The 14,752-nt window shown below is 40.4% G+C and overlaps 1 protein-coding gene across 1 annotated transcript; it reads right to left on the reverse strand.

The window, feature by feature from the left end:
- Window positions 1-822: 822 nt before the first annotated feature.
- KRBOX1 (KRAB box domain containing 1) lies at window positions 823-7,051 on the reverse strand. Its single transcript, XM_011984258.1, has 5 exons — window positions 6,944-7,051; window positions 4,504-4,586; window positions 2,257-2,383; window positions 1,542-1,655; window positions 823-1,077 (listed from the first exon to the last, which is right to left on the reverse strand). Exons 2-5 carry the CDS (start codon window positions 4,537-4,539, stop codon window positions 968-970), a joined length of 387 nt encoding a protein of 128 aa, XP_011839648.1. The 5' UTR covers window positions 4,540-4,586; window positions 6,944-7,051; the 3' UTR covers window positions 823-967.
- Window positions 7,052-14,752: the final 7,701 nt, after the last annotated feature.

Here is a 14,752-nt window from a genome sequence, read left to right on the forward strand (position 1 = left end):
TGGGATGAAATATTTGTAAACCATGTATCTGACACGGATTTAGTATCCAGATGTCAAAACTCTTAAAACACAAAAATAAAAGGAAAAGTAACCAATTTTAAAATGTGCACAGCTTGAAAAGACATTTCTCCAAAGAGGATACATAAATGGCCAATAAGCACAATGAAAGACTCTCAATGTCATTAGTCACTGGAGAAATGCAAATAAAAACTTCAATGAGACAGCACTTCACATCACCAGGATGCCTACAGCCAAAAAGGTAGACAATATTAAGTGTTGAAAAGGACGTGAAGAATTAGGAACCCTTATACATTGCTGGAGGAAATGTAAATTGGTATAGCCACTTCGGAAAAAGTTTTGGCATTCCTCGAAATGTTATACAAAGAGTTACCATTAAGACCCAACAAGTATCTATCCAGAGTATGTACCCATGAGAAAACACATCTGCATTACAACTTGTATACTACTATACTGATGCATGTTACAAAATGTATTAACCTTGAAAACATTATGTTAAGTGAAAGCCAGTGGCAAAAGGCCACATGTTGTATGACTGCATTAATACCAACTATCCCTAATGAGAAAATTTATGGAAACAAAAAGTAGATAGGTAGTTGCATAAAACCAAGAGTTGGGGTTGGGTATGGTGAATAATTCCTAACAGATACGGGTTTCTAAAGATCTAAAAGTAGACTGTGGCATGCCTGCACAACTCTGTGAATATTCTAAATACCACTTAATTGTATACTTTAAATGGGTGAATTGTATGATTTGTGAATTGTATCTCCCCAAAGCTGTTTAAAAAAGGACATGAGAGCCTGCTTTGTACATCAGAATGAGTTATTTTAATGAATGAAAAACATTAAATCTACCAGTCTACAGAAAAAGAAAATGTGTGTTTGACATCGTTTAAGGTGGCTCTTACATCAACTCCTTACTTGGAAAACTGGTATTTAAATATCAAGAATTAAGCCTTTCTCCTGTCTTCCCAGCATTGACGATTTTGAAAAATCTTTGATACTATTGTACGTAACACTGCTTTAGCTAAGTAAGTATATCTTCTTAGTTCCAAGTATCCTAGAGGGGAGGAAAATCATAACAACTGTAAGCTACCTTAAAATATTTCAGTATAAAATTATTTAAAATTTTTAATATATTAGTTTTCATGAAAAACAGAAATTTTTCTACTTGTTCTATTGGTCAGTGGACAAGATAATACTGCACCAAGTTTATCAATTTTGTAAAACTGGAGAAACTGGAAAAAAGTGATCACAAATAACCTGTAAAGTATTTAGAAAAACTGTTCCACATATCCCCAAGAGATAAAAGCATCCCAGTGTGTGAAATACAGAAGCAGAGTGTTGTGCACTACACTTTAAAGGAATGGGAAGCTATGAATAACACACCAGTCAGAAAGAATGTGATCGAGGATCCCAGTGTACTCCATGATGTTGGGCACAGAGAACACACACCTTTCATTTTGATGAAATGAAGGCAAAGGAAGACACAAAGCTGGAGAAGATCCCTCTTGCTTAACTCACCTATCAGGCCTGCTCTCCAGTCACTCCTGCTTAGGACTCCCTGTGGCCGAATGAAACAGGACTCTTTCCCTTGCTCCAGATGAGAGATCAAAGCTGGTTTGGAAGTGGGCGGCACTGCTTGAAAAGAAGAAAACATAACAGAATAATGAGCATAGTCATAGGGGTCAAAGTCAAGCCCATGGCTGCAAGAACAAGCAAGGGAGGTGAGGAGGGTAATTCCTGGGTGAGCTATAGAAGAGGTACCCTAAAGAGGTACTGGGAGGGATCCTGGGAAGAAGAGTCAGGATGGTTCTTCCAAGGAAGCCTGAAATATCCTGGAAGGCAGATTTCTATTTAAAGGGCAACAAGATTTTTTACCTTGTCAGAAGATGAAAATCTGCCACTATGGGAAAAAGACAAATGGCTCACAGGAGTAACTCCCAGAGGGAGACAAAGTGGCTGGGTTCTCTCAAGATAAATTGGAGGTTCAATACTAGGCTAAGGGTATCACGATATAGCTCAAGCCCTACCGTACTCAGAATCACCTCTGAGGCAGGTAGGGAAGGAGGGCAGCTTTTACGACAGAAAAAGAAGGAAAGCCCTTTGCAGGTCAATAGACACCAGGGCTTTCTATACCTGGCAACCTCCGACATCACTATTTGGGGTCAGCTAATAATTACAAAAGAGCCCTTCAACCTGAGGGCCCAGGCAGAAACCAACAGCAGAGAGGCCTTACCTACAAAGGCCACAGCCTCATAGTTCTCCAGCATCACATCCCTGTACAAGGCCCTCTCGGCAGGCACCATGATGGCCCATTCCTTCGTAGTGAAGTACACAGCCACGTCCTCAAAAGCCACTGATTCCTGAAATGACAAGTTCCTACTTTCCCAGACCTCAGTACTTTGGTGATGGTCAAATCTGTCAATGAGACACCTGAGAAGGGCACCTATAATGATACGTATTCAGTATTGGGTCCTTCACATGCCTACAGAGTTTTTTTGTGTAAAATTTAGGTGTGGAGGAAGAAGATGCAGAATTAAAGGTAGCCAGTCAGAGTTCAGGATACTTTCCCAGTAAGAACCAAGTACACCTCCACTATGAGCTTCTAAACATGTGACCTCCACACAGACACTGAACCTGCTGCATAGGATCTGGGCTTGGGCCCGAGCATAGAAGTGCGCATGTGGAAGGAGAATTGACTCCTGAACGTAGCTGTCAGCTTAGCTCTAAGCCCCTCCCTAATTTGTGTATATCCCAGTGATTATTTCAGTTACTCATATTACTCCATTTCGCAATTCTACTTTCATTCTAATCCTTCTTTCTTGCCTGTCTCCTTGCCCACCACCCCAAGCACAAAGGTCTCCCATCAGTCAATGAACTCCCACCCGCAGCCTGTCTTCATGCAGAGGTAGTGAGGTTAGAGAGGCATAGGAAAATACTGCTTACTTGAGAAAGGCTACGGTGGTGCATAAGGCTCAAGATAGGCCTAAAAAGGTGGCTATTTCAAGTTTTTAAGCCCTGGAGTCAAGCTCTGTATTTCAGAAATAGAGCTTTAGTGGAAATGGTCTTAATTTGGAGTATGAGATTAAGGGAACCTAAAATCTAAGGGATTTTAAAAACAGACACAGACGTATATGTTCACCAAATGTATGACAAAGTAACTAGAGCAATTCAGTGGATAAAAGATAGATTTTTCAATACACAATCCTGAATCAACTGGATATGTGTATGGAGGGAAAAAGAACTTTTGACCCATGCCTCACACCTTTAATTTGAGATGAATCACACACCTAAGTATAAAGGTAAAACAATAAATCTTCTAGAAGAAAACACAGGAGAACATCTTCATGATGTCTGAGTAAGAAAAGATTTCTTATACAAAACAAACTGATATACTGGACTTTGTTAAAAGTAAAATCTGTTTATCAAAAGATACCATTAGGAGAGTGAAAATGCAAGCCACTGACTGGGAAAAGTAACACATATATCTGACAAAGGACTTATAATAAATAAGAAACAATACAACTTAGGAGGAAAAAGGGTACAGTGTAATAAAAAATATGAAAAAATATCTGAACAGGGAGTTCACATAAGAGGATATGTCAATAAACCTATGAAATGGTGCTCAGCATCACTGCTTACTAGAGATGAGGAAATTTTTAAAACCCCAATGAGATACTACAAACGAGTGACAACAAGTATTGGTAAGGATGTGGAGCAACTGCACACTGCTGATAGAAATACAAATTGGAAGAATCATTTCAGAAAATTGTTGGGCAGCATCTACTAAAACTAACCAAATGTATACTCTATGAGCTAGCCATTTTACTCAAAGAGACATACCCAAGAGAAATGAGCATCTATGTCCACAAAAAGACAAGAATGTTCACTGCATTCTTATTCATGGTAGCCCAAAATGGGAACAACCAAAAGTCCATCCACAATAGAATGAATAAAATGTGCTATTATCACAAAATGAAAAACTACTTAGTAGTGAAAAAGAACAAATCACCGCTGTGTGCAAAGTCAGTGAAGTTCACAGACATAATGTTGAACAAAAGAAGGCAGATACAAAACAATGCATGTTTAATGATTCCACTTATATGAAGTTCAAGAACAAACAAAACTTTCCCATGGTGACAGAGGTCAGAATAGTGGTTAACTTTGGGATGAGCAGTGGATTGCTTGGGAGGCAGTACGAAAGGGACTTCTAGGGTGCTAATAATGTTCTATGTGTTTCTATGAGTGAGGTCATACAAGTGTACATAGTTCTAAAAAGCGAGCTATACTGTTAAGACTTGTGTTATATAAGTTAAACCTCAATGAGAAATATGTGTGTGTGTATATATATATGCATATATAAAATTATGTTATATATTTATGTAAACGTGTATATATAGATATTTCCATGTATGTATCTAATAAACATATATGTATATACACACAGGGATACGTACAGAGACAGGAAAAAGCAGCAGCTCACCTGGGACGTGGTTGTTAAGGACACAGCTGTCATCATCTGACCTCTTTTATTCCTTTCTTGGGTAAAGGTAAAAGTCTCAGGTGCTGAAGGTGAAGAAAAAAACATTAATGGCAATAACTTTATTGACCATAAGTCCTACATACAACCTCTGACCCATCCTGTTTTGAAGGCTATATAAATAACTGTTCATTAGTTATTGTTTATCATCAGTCTCACAAAGGCGAGATAGCAGGCATACAGAGAAATGCAAAAAGGAGGTAGAAACATCCAAGAAATGAGTCATTAAAAAGTGGACTGAGAAAACTATAATTTCAGCTAATCCAGAGAAGATATCACAGGAAAGAAAACAGAAAAGGAAACTAAGGTAGACAGTGGACAGAGTGTTATAGGTGGAAAAGAAAGTCGGAATTCTGAACAGTTAAGATCCCTGAAATCCATACAGTACAGATAAGAATGAGTTATATAAAAGAAATCCATTAAACACTGTAAGACCTCAGCATGTTTTTCCTCCCAAGCTACTTAATATTAGAACAAGACAGTTTCTACGACTGAAGTAATAAAAGTTTAACAGACTTTGAAAATAGTTATTAGGAATATTCTGATGTCTCCCTACTACTATTTTTCCCCTAAATACAAGATATTCAGTTTTATAAAGGTGTTGGGAGTGGGTAATGAGAAAGAAAACACTACCATATTAAAAGAATCCATCAACTTCATAATATGTCCCAAATACTCCAAGTTCCAAATGTTATAGTGTAAGGAAACAAAACAATTTCATTTCTAAACTAGTTTCAACTCTCATTCTGGGTCACTTAATTAGTTCATCATTAGGAAGTAAGTCTTTTGCCTTTCAAGAGTGAATCATCAATATTTATGCATTAAAGGCAACACCTGAAATACAAAGAGCTGCCAACAGGTGGATCAGAGATATTCAAAAAGCATATAAACACATAAAAGTGCATGTACTCATAGACCTTAAAAACTTCCATTCCAACTCCGTATCTGCATTTTGCCTTAAGTCTTAGGATATTGCAACAGCATGGGACAAAAGACTATAAAGCCAGTGCACTGCCCCTCCCTCCAATGACTCTTCTTAGTGAATCCAGAAAGCCATTCAGGAAGGTAGAGGAAGCCGAAGGTGTCAAAGAAACAGCTGTCAGGAGACGCTAGAAACGGCATCTTGGAAGTTAACAGGGAGTCCAGTAAGGAGAAATATTTATGAGTGTAAAGAGAAGTACTTTAAAAGAAAACACAGTGTAAACCTACACAAGTAATGCTGCTAAATTCATGGATGGTTTCTGTCCAAGGAAGGGTAACAAAAGCAGTGATTCATACTGAGTAAATAGATAACCCTTGTAGTTGAGTGTCTAATTCTCTAAAATCATGATACTATAATCGTATCGGCAATAAATGTCCCTTACAGTGGATACTTAACAGGATTAGCACATCAAACAAAAGGACTTAAGCAAAAAGGTCTGACGTGCACAGCTGACAATCTGTGAAAGGGAAATCATCTGGAAATAGAACTACAACAGATGCCACCCTACAAAACACAAAACACTCCCTATGGAAGTGTCTTCCTATAGGGAAAACTATGTGGAGGTGAAGCATAAATAACAAGCCACATTGCAGAACAAGTCACACTCCCAACATAGTCGACTAATGGCAGGGACATCGAATGTTAACCTATGAACCTTGACAATTAAATTATGACAGTGGAGTAAAAGTTCCGAGAATGTAATGAAAAGAATATAATGAGCAATGTTAAGAGGTCAAGAAATCTTTCGACATCTCCAATCCTGTACATAGAAACTATGTTAAACACTAGACACATATTAGGTGCATAATGGATACGACTAGTCCTTTCAGATTTAACATTCATATGAGCCAATCCAAATCGCAGGGCTCCATATTTTCCAAAATGGCACATCCTGGGGACGGGTAGGGAATACATTTTAGTATTCTCAAATTTTTGGTTGTTCTACAACAGTAACAAGTTTCAAGACTGGCGTACACTATGCCAGGCGAAAATAACTGATCACCAACTGATTTTTTGTGACCAACTGAAAACGGGGAAACTGACAAGCTGAGGGATAGGGTTGGGGTTTCCGCATCCGGGGCAAAGACAAGGGGGCTGGAGCGACCGAGGGGCGTGTTCTGTTGCTAGAAGGTTCTGGAGTGTGGACAGTTAAAACTTTTTGTGGGCTTCGAAGTTAACAAGTCAATGTGTGTCCGTATCTGACTCTGAGTGGGCCACAGGCTGCCCCGGGTACAGAGAAACGAGGGGGTGGGAGTCGCGGCCACCGTTCCGGGCCTCTGCCAGTTCCCCGTCTCGACGCTACCGAGCCAAGCTCGGGGATCGGCATGAGGACCCCAGTACCAGCAGTAGCCGCGCCCGCCTCCCTCGTGGCCGTTTCCCGTCCTCCTCAGACCCGCTCACCGTGGACTCCTGGCGGCCTCTGCAGCTTTTCAGCAAGCAGAGATGGTGGGCGCCCCTCGCCGATCCTCACAAACCAAAACCTCACGCGACAAAAACGAAGGCGGTCCCGGAAGTGCGTCATCACACTGACTGGCCAACCCATACACTCTCTGGATTTCTCTCTAGGACTCCTGGAGGACCCCACATCTTGGTGCTTCCCTCCTAATTCCCGCGAGGAAAAGGGCACGCTGGCGAGATAGGCTCTTCGCGTTCCTCCAGAGCCCGGTTCTGAGTCGAGGCACCTTGCTCGTGACACTGCATCATCCTGCCAACCTTGAATACTGGCTTCCAGTGCCTTTATTACTGTTCTACAACAACTGCAACTACAAGTCTTACCCAGAATATGCAAGAAAATGTGATTGGTTATATGTTTTACTGATCTTGTTAAATTTAGCATTTGGATTGTTACAGCATAATCAACGAATCACACATTATACAACCAGGACTTCTCTTGAATTGCTGTAATGATTGCACTCCTAGAATGTGATGTGTTTCAATGTTGCTGACGCATCTCACTTCCATACATTACCACTAGCAGAGAGGATTAGCAATGGACCATGGGCAAAGTGAGAGTGGTCAATTTACCCAAGAAATATTCATCCCCTGTCCGGCACAGCTTAACACTGTCCCAGGAAAACAGCGTCACTGCATCAATCAGAGGTAAGAAAGGATACCTATCATGATGAGAAACCTGTTGAAAGCCCTTAGAGGATATAGGTGTGGCCACCCCAGAGAACTTCCTGACATGCTGTGCCAAAGCCTGTGGCGAGGGTACAGTAACTGCCTTGATGCCAGCAGTGAAGGGTGTGAAGAATAAGGGACATTTGCTCCCACCTCCATTGTCTTTGGGTAATTGTCTTTGGGTATTGTGTATCACATGACATCACTGTAGGAAGACAAATGAGCACAGGCTGACACAGTTGCCCACACATGCAGCTCACATCTGCTGCAGGGGTTTGCAGTCTACCCCTAATAGCCCAGAGCCCTGAATTCACCCTGTGCCTGACATAAGTGAGAGCCACCCAAAGTCACTGCTGGCACCGTTTTGGTAGCTCAGTCTCTTTTCTTTATTTTTCAGTGTTTTTAAAAGTGTGATTCTTTTTTAAAAATCCAGAAATTCACCTCAAGATGTAGAAAACTGAAAAGAGCATGGCCCCACCCTTACAACAACAAAAAACAGCCAGATAATCTAAAATTTTCTCTTGAACACATCAGAAAGCTAAGATCTGGGGACAAACAACTTAATCTAAAATCTGATGTAAGACAGGCACTTTCAAGGAGAGATGGTTGTAAGCACTTTTTACGTAGGACAGATGCCATTGGATGCATGTAAGCTGTTAAGAAGAAATCAGCTAAAATGTATAGTGAGTTGCTAAGGTCCAAGTATTGGCTAGCCTGAGAATATAGAGACTAACAGAACTCCTGTGAACCATAGACACAAGCAGAATTTCCACCCTCTTGTATATTCTTCTCTATGGACATCATCAAATGTGTGCACACACTCATACACACATACAATTGACAGTAAGGCAAGAAGAATCTTATGAAAACCTCCCCCCTAGAAAAGACCTGAATCCCCATCCAGGTCCTTCTCCCCTATTTCCCCTGCAGAACAAAAGCCCTAAGCCTCTGAGGATGAAGAAGCAAATCCTGTCACCCTTAGGGACTGGTTAAGATCCAGTGGAACTGAGGGGAGGAAAGAGAACAAAAAGCTCTCTATTCATGAAGTAGGCGTAGAATTACATCCTGGGTCCAGACCATAGAGGTCTCCTACAGCTGGGGATAGAGCAACATCCCTTAATAGACCCCACCCTTAAGTCTCAGAGACATAGTGCCTACCTAAGATTAAAGCTGGATCACAACAGAAAATGCCATCCCTTCTACCACCATCAAAATATCAAATGCTGAGTCACTAAGAACAGCAGTCTACTGCTAGAAGGATAAGAACATGGAGAAAGACCCCTCTCTGAGGCACAGGAATGAAGGGAAGGCCTCAAGGTGAGAGTGGTGCAAACACTAAGAAAATCTCCTTTAGCAAACCATCCCACACACTAAACTCAAGGTAATACTGGAAGAATTCAAAGCCTGTGGATAACCATAGCAACAAAAGCATCTAAACATAGTTTAACTCCTGATTAAATCAACTCAAGCCTCCACAATAAAGATCTACCAAAAGAAAAAGTATGCCTGTTTCATTTTTCCTTAGTCGCTATATGTATTTGTGTGTATGTATGTGTATGTGCATATATGAGTGTATACTATATGTGTATAGTATGTGTATATAAATATATATATACATACACGAATATTTGAATGCAGCCAGAGAAAAAAGACACTTTACATACAGAGAAACACAAATAAGAATTACAAGCAATTTTGCATCAGAAACCATGCAAGCCAGAAATAATGTAGTAACATCTTTAAAGTGCTGATGGTAGGTCGGAGAAAGGTCAGGAACTCATCAACCCAGAATTTTATATCCCACAAAAATATTTTTCAATAATGCAGGAGAAATAAAGATTTTTTCAGATAAACAAAACAAAATTCATTGCCACCAGATCTGTACCATAAGAAATGTTCACAGGTGTTCTTCAGGCAGAATGAATATGATACCAGACAAAAACTTGGACGTACACAAAGAAATGATGACCTCTAGAAATGTCAAGAAATGAAAATAAATATAAAATTAACTTTTTTCTTATTTTGAAAATTACTCTAAAAGATAAGTCACTGTCAAAAGAAAAATCATATCAAGGTACTATGTTAATACCATATGTAAAAGTAAGACATGACAAAAAATAGCACAAATGTTGGGAGAGAAGGTTTGGCAGTTTGTGTTGCAAAACCCATACACTACATGAGAAGTGGCATAATATTATTTGGAAATAGACTCTAATTATAGATATATATTGTAAGCTCTGAAAACATGCATTAAATTATTCAGTAGAAATAATAAATCAATTATGGGGATAACACGGAATCACAGAAAATCCTCAATTCAAAAGAAGATTTAAAAGAGAGGAAAAAAAAAAGAACAGATAGAACAAATATAAAACAATTAGCAAATGATAGATTTTAATTCAGTCATATCAATAATTATATTAAATAGTGCTCTAAAGGCACTAATTAAAAGACAGAGGCCGGGCGCAGTGGCTCACGCCTGTAATCCTGGCACTTTGGGAGGCTGAGGTGGGCAGATCACGAGGTCAGGGGTTCAAAACCAGCCTGGCCAACATGGTGAAACCCCGTCTCTACTGAAAATACAAAAATTAGCTGGGCATGATGGCGCATTCCTGTAATCCCAGGTACTCAGGAGACTGAGGCAGGAAAATTACTTGAACCAGGACCCAGGAAGAGAAGGTTGCAGTGAGCCAAGATTGCACCACTGCACTCCAGCCTGGGCGATAGAGTGAGACTCTGTCTCAAAAAAAATGTGTAAGATTTGATTTCTTTTAAAATGCAAGAATCAACTGCATGCTGCATACAAGAAACATGCTTTAAATATAAACACATAGAAAATGTTAAGTAAAAAGATGCATGAGGTTCTAGGTAAGATATAATTAGCCTATTTTACCTAGTTGTTTCTACTAAATGCAGGTCTAAAACTTGGGTAGAATGCATACAGTAGGTATTTGACTCTGAAAGGTAAACAGGAGCAAGCTGTTTGAGGAGGAACAGAAGTGAAAATACCACAAGATCGACACTGAGCTTACCATTTTTTCTTCTCATATTCCCTAACCTGAACTGTACATAGCCCAAATTCTGAAAGTGTGCATCAGCAGAGACAGAAGTAAGGGAGAAGCCCTTGAGTTCTATGATAGCTCAAGGAGTGGAAAGTAGTCATCTGATGCTCTGGAAGAGAATAGAAATCCTCTGATTTCTTTTCTTTATACTTCCATGCCCCAGTCCCAAGTAATCTGTGCTGGGGATAGAAGCAAGACTAATGGGTGTTGTCCAAAACCTAAAACTCAGAGAGAGTAAGAATCTTTCCCTCTGATCAGAGGAGCTGTGATCTCAAGAGGGTGAGAGAAACTCAAGCTGCTTTTTTTGTTTCTCCGTCCTCTCACTGCTTAGTGTGACCACAAGGGAATAGCATACAGTTTCAACTGCAAAAAGTTTATAACAGAGAGGTCTAGATAAAACCTCAGCTTTCTACCTGGAGGATCAGAAAAGAGGGGCAAGGGCCAGGCAAGGTGGCTCACGCCTGTAATCTCAGCGCTTTTGGAGGCTGAGGAAGGCAGATCACTGAAGGTCAGGAGATTGAGACCAGCCTGGCCAGCAGGCAAAACCCCATCTCTCCCAAAAATACAAAAATTAGCTGGGTGTGGTGGCGGGCGCCTATAATCCCAGCTACTTGAGAGGCTGAGGCATGAGAATCGCTTGAGTCCAGGAGGTGGAGGTTGCAGTGAGCAAAGATCGTGCCACTGCACTCTGGCCTGGGCAACAAAATGAGACTCTGTCAAAGAAAGAAAGAAAAGAAAGAAAAGAAAGAAAGAAAAGCATGAATAGACCAGAAACGACTAGCGAAGTTTCAGAGAAGGTTGAGGTCAGTACGACAATTTGTTAAAGTTATTTATAAACTCCTGGGTTTACTCCTGAGTTAGACATGCATGGATGTGACCCCAAACAGCATAGACAGAACTAAATATGGAATACATCACCTTCCAAGCCCCAGAATGGCTCCTCAGTAACCTGCACAGGGGACAGATATGGATAGTATTACAAAAAGTTTTGAAAAATGAGCTGATATTAGGATTAAAAAAAATCAAAGAAAAATGGCCAGATTTTGCACCCTGAGCCCAACAGGGTTGAATTACTGCTTTTTAATAAATTAGCACTATACTTAAAATTTAAACATGCTTTGGGGTCTCATAATACAGCATTCAAAATGTTTAGGATACAATACAAAACTACTTGGCATACAAAAAATATACCCAGAAAAAATATTGTTTCATTGAAAAAAACAATCAGATGCTAATGTTAAGATGACACAGATGTTAGAATTATCTCAAAATGATTTTAAAGCACCTGTTACAAAAATATTCAAACAATTAAGAGTGGGCACTCTTGAAGTGAATGGAAAGACAGAAAACCTCACCAAAGAAATAGAAAACAAAAGAACCAAATGAAAAATTTAGAACAAAAAAAGAACAATAAACAAGAAACTCAGTGTATGAGCTCAATGGCAGAATGGAGAGGACAGAGGAAAAAAACAGTGAACTTGCAGACAGATTCATAGAAATTATCTAATCTGAAAAACAGAAGAAAAAGATGAAAAATGCAAGGTGCCTTAGGGGCCTATGAGGACAATATGGAAAGGTCTAACATTCACAGCATCAGAGTCTCAGAAGGGGAAGAGAAAGAGTGTGGTGTAGAATGAATATCTGCAGAAACGAAGGCTGAAAACTTTCCAAATTTGGTGGAAAAACATAAACCTACAGATTCAAGCTTGGTGAATTCCAAATAGTATAAACACAAACCCAGGCCTAAATACAGCATAATCAAACTACAGAATAAAAAATATTTAAAAGCTGAGGGCAGTGTCTCATGCCTGTAATGACAGCACTTTGGTAGGCCAAGGTGGGAGGATTGCTGAAGTCCCAGTGTTTGAGACCAGCCTGGGCAACAGAGCATGATCCTGTCTCTACAGAAAAAATTTAAAAATTAGCTGGGAGTGGTAGCATATGCCTGTGTCCCCAGCTATTCAGGAGGCTGAGCTGGGAGAATTGCTTGAACCCGGGAGGTCAAGGCAGTGAACCATGATCTCACCACTGCACTCTAGCCAGGCCAACAAAGTGAGACTCCATCTCAAAAAAAGAAATGTATATAAGAAAAAGAAAAAACTTGGAAGCAGTCAGAAAAAAAAATGCATTATTTATAGGGGAACAATGATTCACATTACTCTAATTTTAAATGGAACAATATATTTTAAAGTGCTACAAGAAAATAATGTAAATGGAACAATTTTTTGTTTTGTTTTGTTTTTGAGACAAGGTCTCACTCTGTCCCTGTCACCCAGGCTGCAGTGCAGTGGCACAATCTTGGCTCACTGCATCCCCTGCCTCTCAGGTTGAAGTGATCCTTCCACCTCAGCCTCCCGAGTAGCTGAGACTACAGGCATGCACCACCACTCCCTGGTTAATTTTTGTATTTTTTGTAGAGACAGGGTTTCAGCATGTTGGCTGGGTTGGTTTGAACTCCTGACCTCAAGTGATCCACCCTTCTCAGCCTCCCGAAGTGTTGGGATTACAGGCGTGAACCACCATGCCTGGCCATAAATGGAACAATATTTTTAAAGTGCTAAAAGAAAAGAACTGTCCAACCCAAAATTCTACGTTCAGTGAAAACATCCTTCAGTCAGAAAAATGCAATGCATTATTTATAGAGGAACACTGATGCACATTGCTCTAATTTTAAATGGAACAATATTTTTCAAGCGCAAAAAGAAAAGAATTGTAAACCCAAAATTTTATGTTAAGTAAAAATATCCAAGGGCCAGGTACAGTGGCCCACGCCTGTAATCCTGCATTTGGGGAGGCCAAGGCCAGTGGATCACATGAGGTCAGGAGTTCAAGACCAGCCTCACCAACATGGCAAAATCCCATCTCTGCTAAAAATACAAAAGTTAGCCGAGCGTGGTGGCAGGTGCCTGTAATCCCAGCTACTTGGGAGGCTGAGGCAGGAAAATCGTTTGAACCCAGGAGGTGGAGTTTGCAGTGAGCCGAGATTGTACCACTGCACTCCAGCCTGGGCGACAGAGCAGGACTCTTTCTCAAAAAAAAGAAAAGAGAAAAGAAAAGAAAAGATCCTTCAGGATATTTTTCAATGTTTTACTTTTTCAGGGAGGTCTTACTCTGACAAACATTTAAAAATAGCAAACCCAGGCTGGGCACGGTGGCTAACACCTACAATCCCAACACTTTGTGGGACTGAGGCAGGCAGATATCCTGAGGTCAGGAGTTTGAGACCAGCCTGGCCAACATAGTGAAACCTTATCTCTACTAAAAATACAAAAATTAGCCAGGCGTGGTGGTGGGCATCTGTAATCCCTGCTACTCAGGAGGCCGAGGCAGGAGAATTTCCTGAACCTGGGAAGTGGAGGTTCCGGTGAGCTGAGATCATGCCACTGCACTCCAGCCTGGGCAACAGAGGGAGACTCCATCTCAAAAACAAAAACAAAAACAAAAACAAAAAATAGCAAACCCATCCCCAGCACTCACAACTCCTTTCCTTCAAGCATATATGATTTATTCCTTTTGCTTATTGGCTTTTCCTCCTGACAACAATATGAACTTAAACACAGTCAATTCACTGTTCTGTCCTCAGCATCTGACACTTAATAGGCACTTGTGAAATACTGTGTCACAATAGGCACTTGTAAAATACAGAAGTATACTGTAAGGTGACAACATACATAGTAGTCTGTAGACTATGTATTGTGGTCACCCCATAGATACAGCATGGTCTCTCACCCCAAATTTGGTTTGGATGTCTAGACTTAAGACATCATGCTCACACCAAGGGGGTAGAAAAAGATTTACTACTCCCATAACGAGTAATGGCAGGCTCCCAAGCTGGTCTGAATGGCTTGAGAGAGCAGGGGAAAGGCTCTGGTTTTGGGTTTTATGGTGTTTGGAAGGTGGGGCTGAAGTGAGGGTTTCTCCATATGGGACAGGTAAGGAAAGCAGCACCTGAGGGTTTTTATCAGCTTGCCCAGATATGAAGCAGATGTGATGGGGCTTGAAAGCCGTCAGCAATCAAACATCAAAA

The sequence above is a fragment of the Mandrillus leucophaeus genome, unplaced genomic scaffold (genome assembly GCF_000951045.1).
Source record: "Mandrillus leucophaeus isolate KB7577 unplaced genomic scaffold, Mleu.le_1.0 Scaffold265, whole genome shotgun sequence".
NCBI lineage: Eukaryota > Metazoa > Chordata > Mammalia > Primates > Cercopithecidae > Mandrillus > Mandrillus leucophaeus.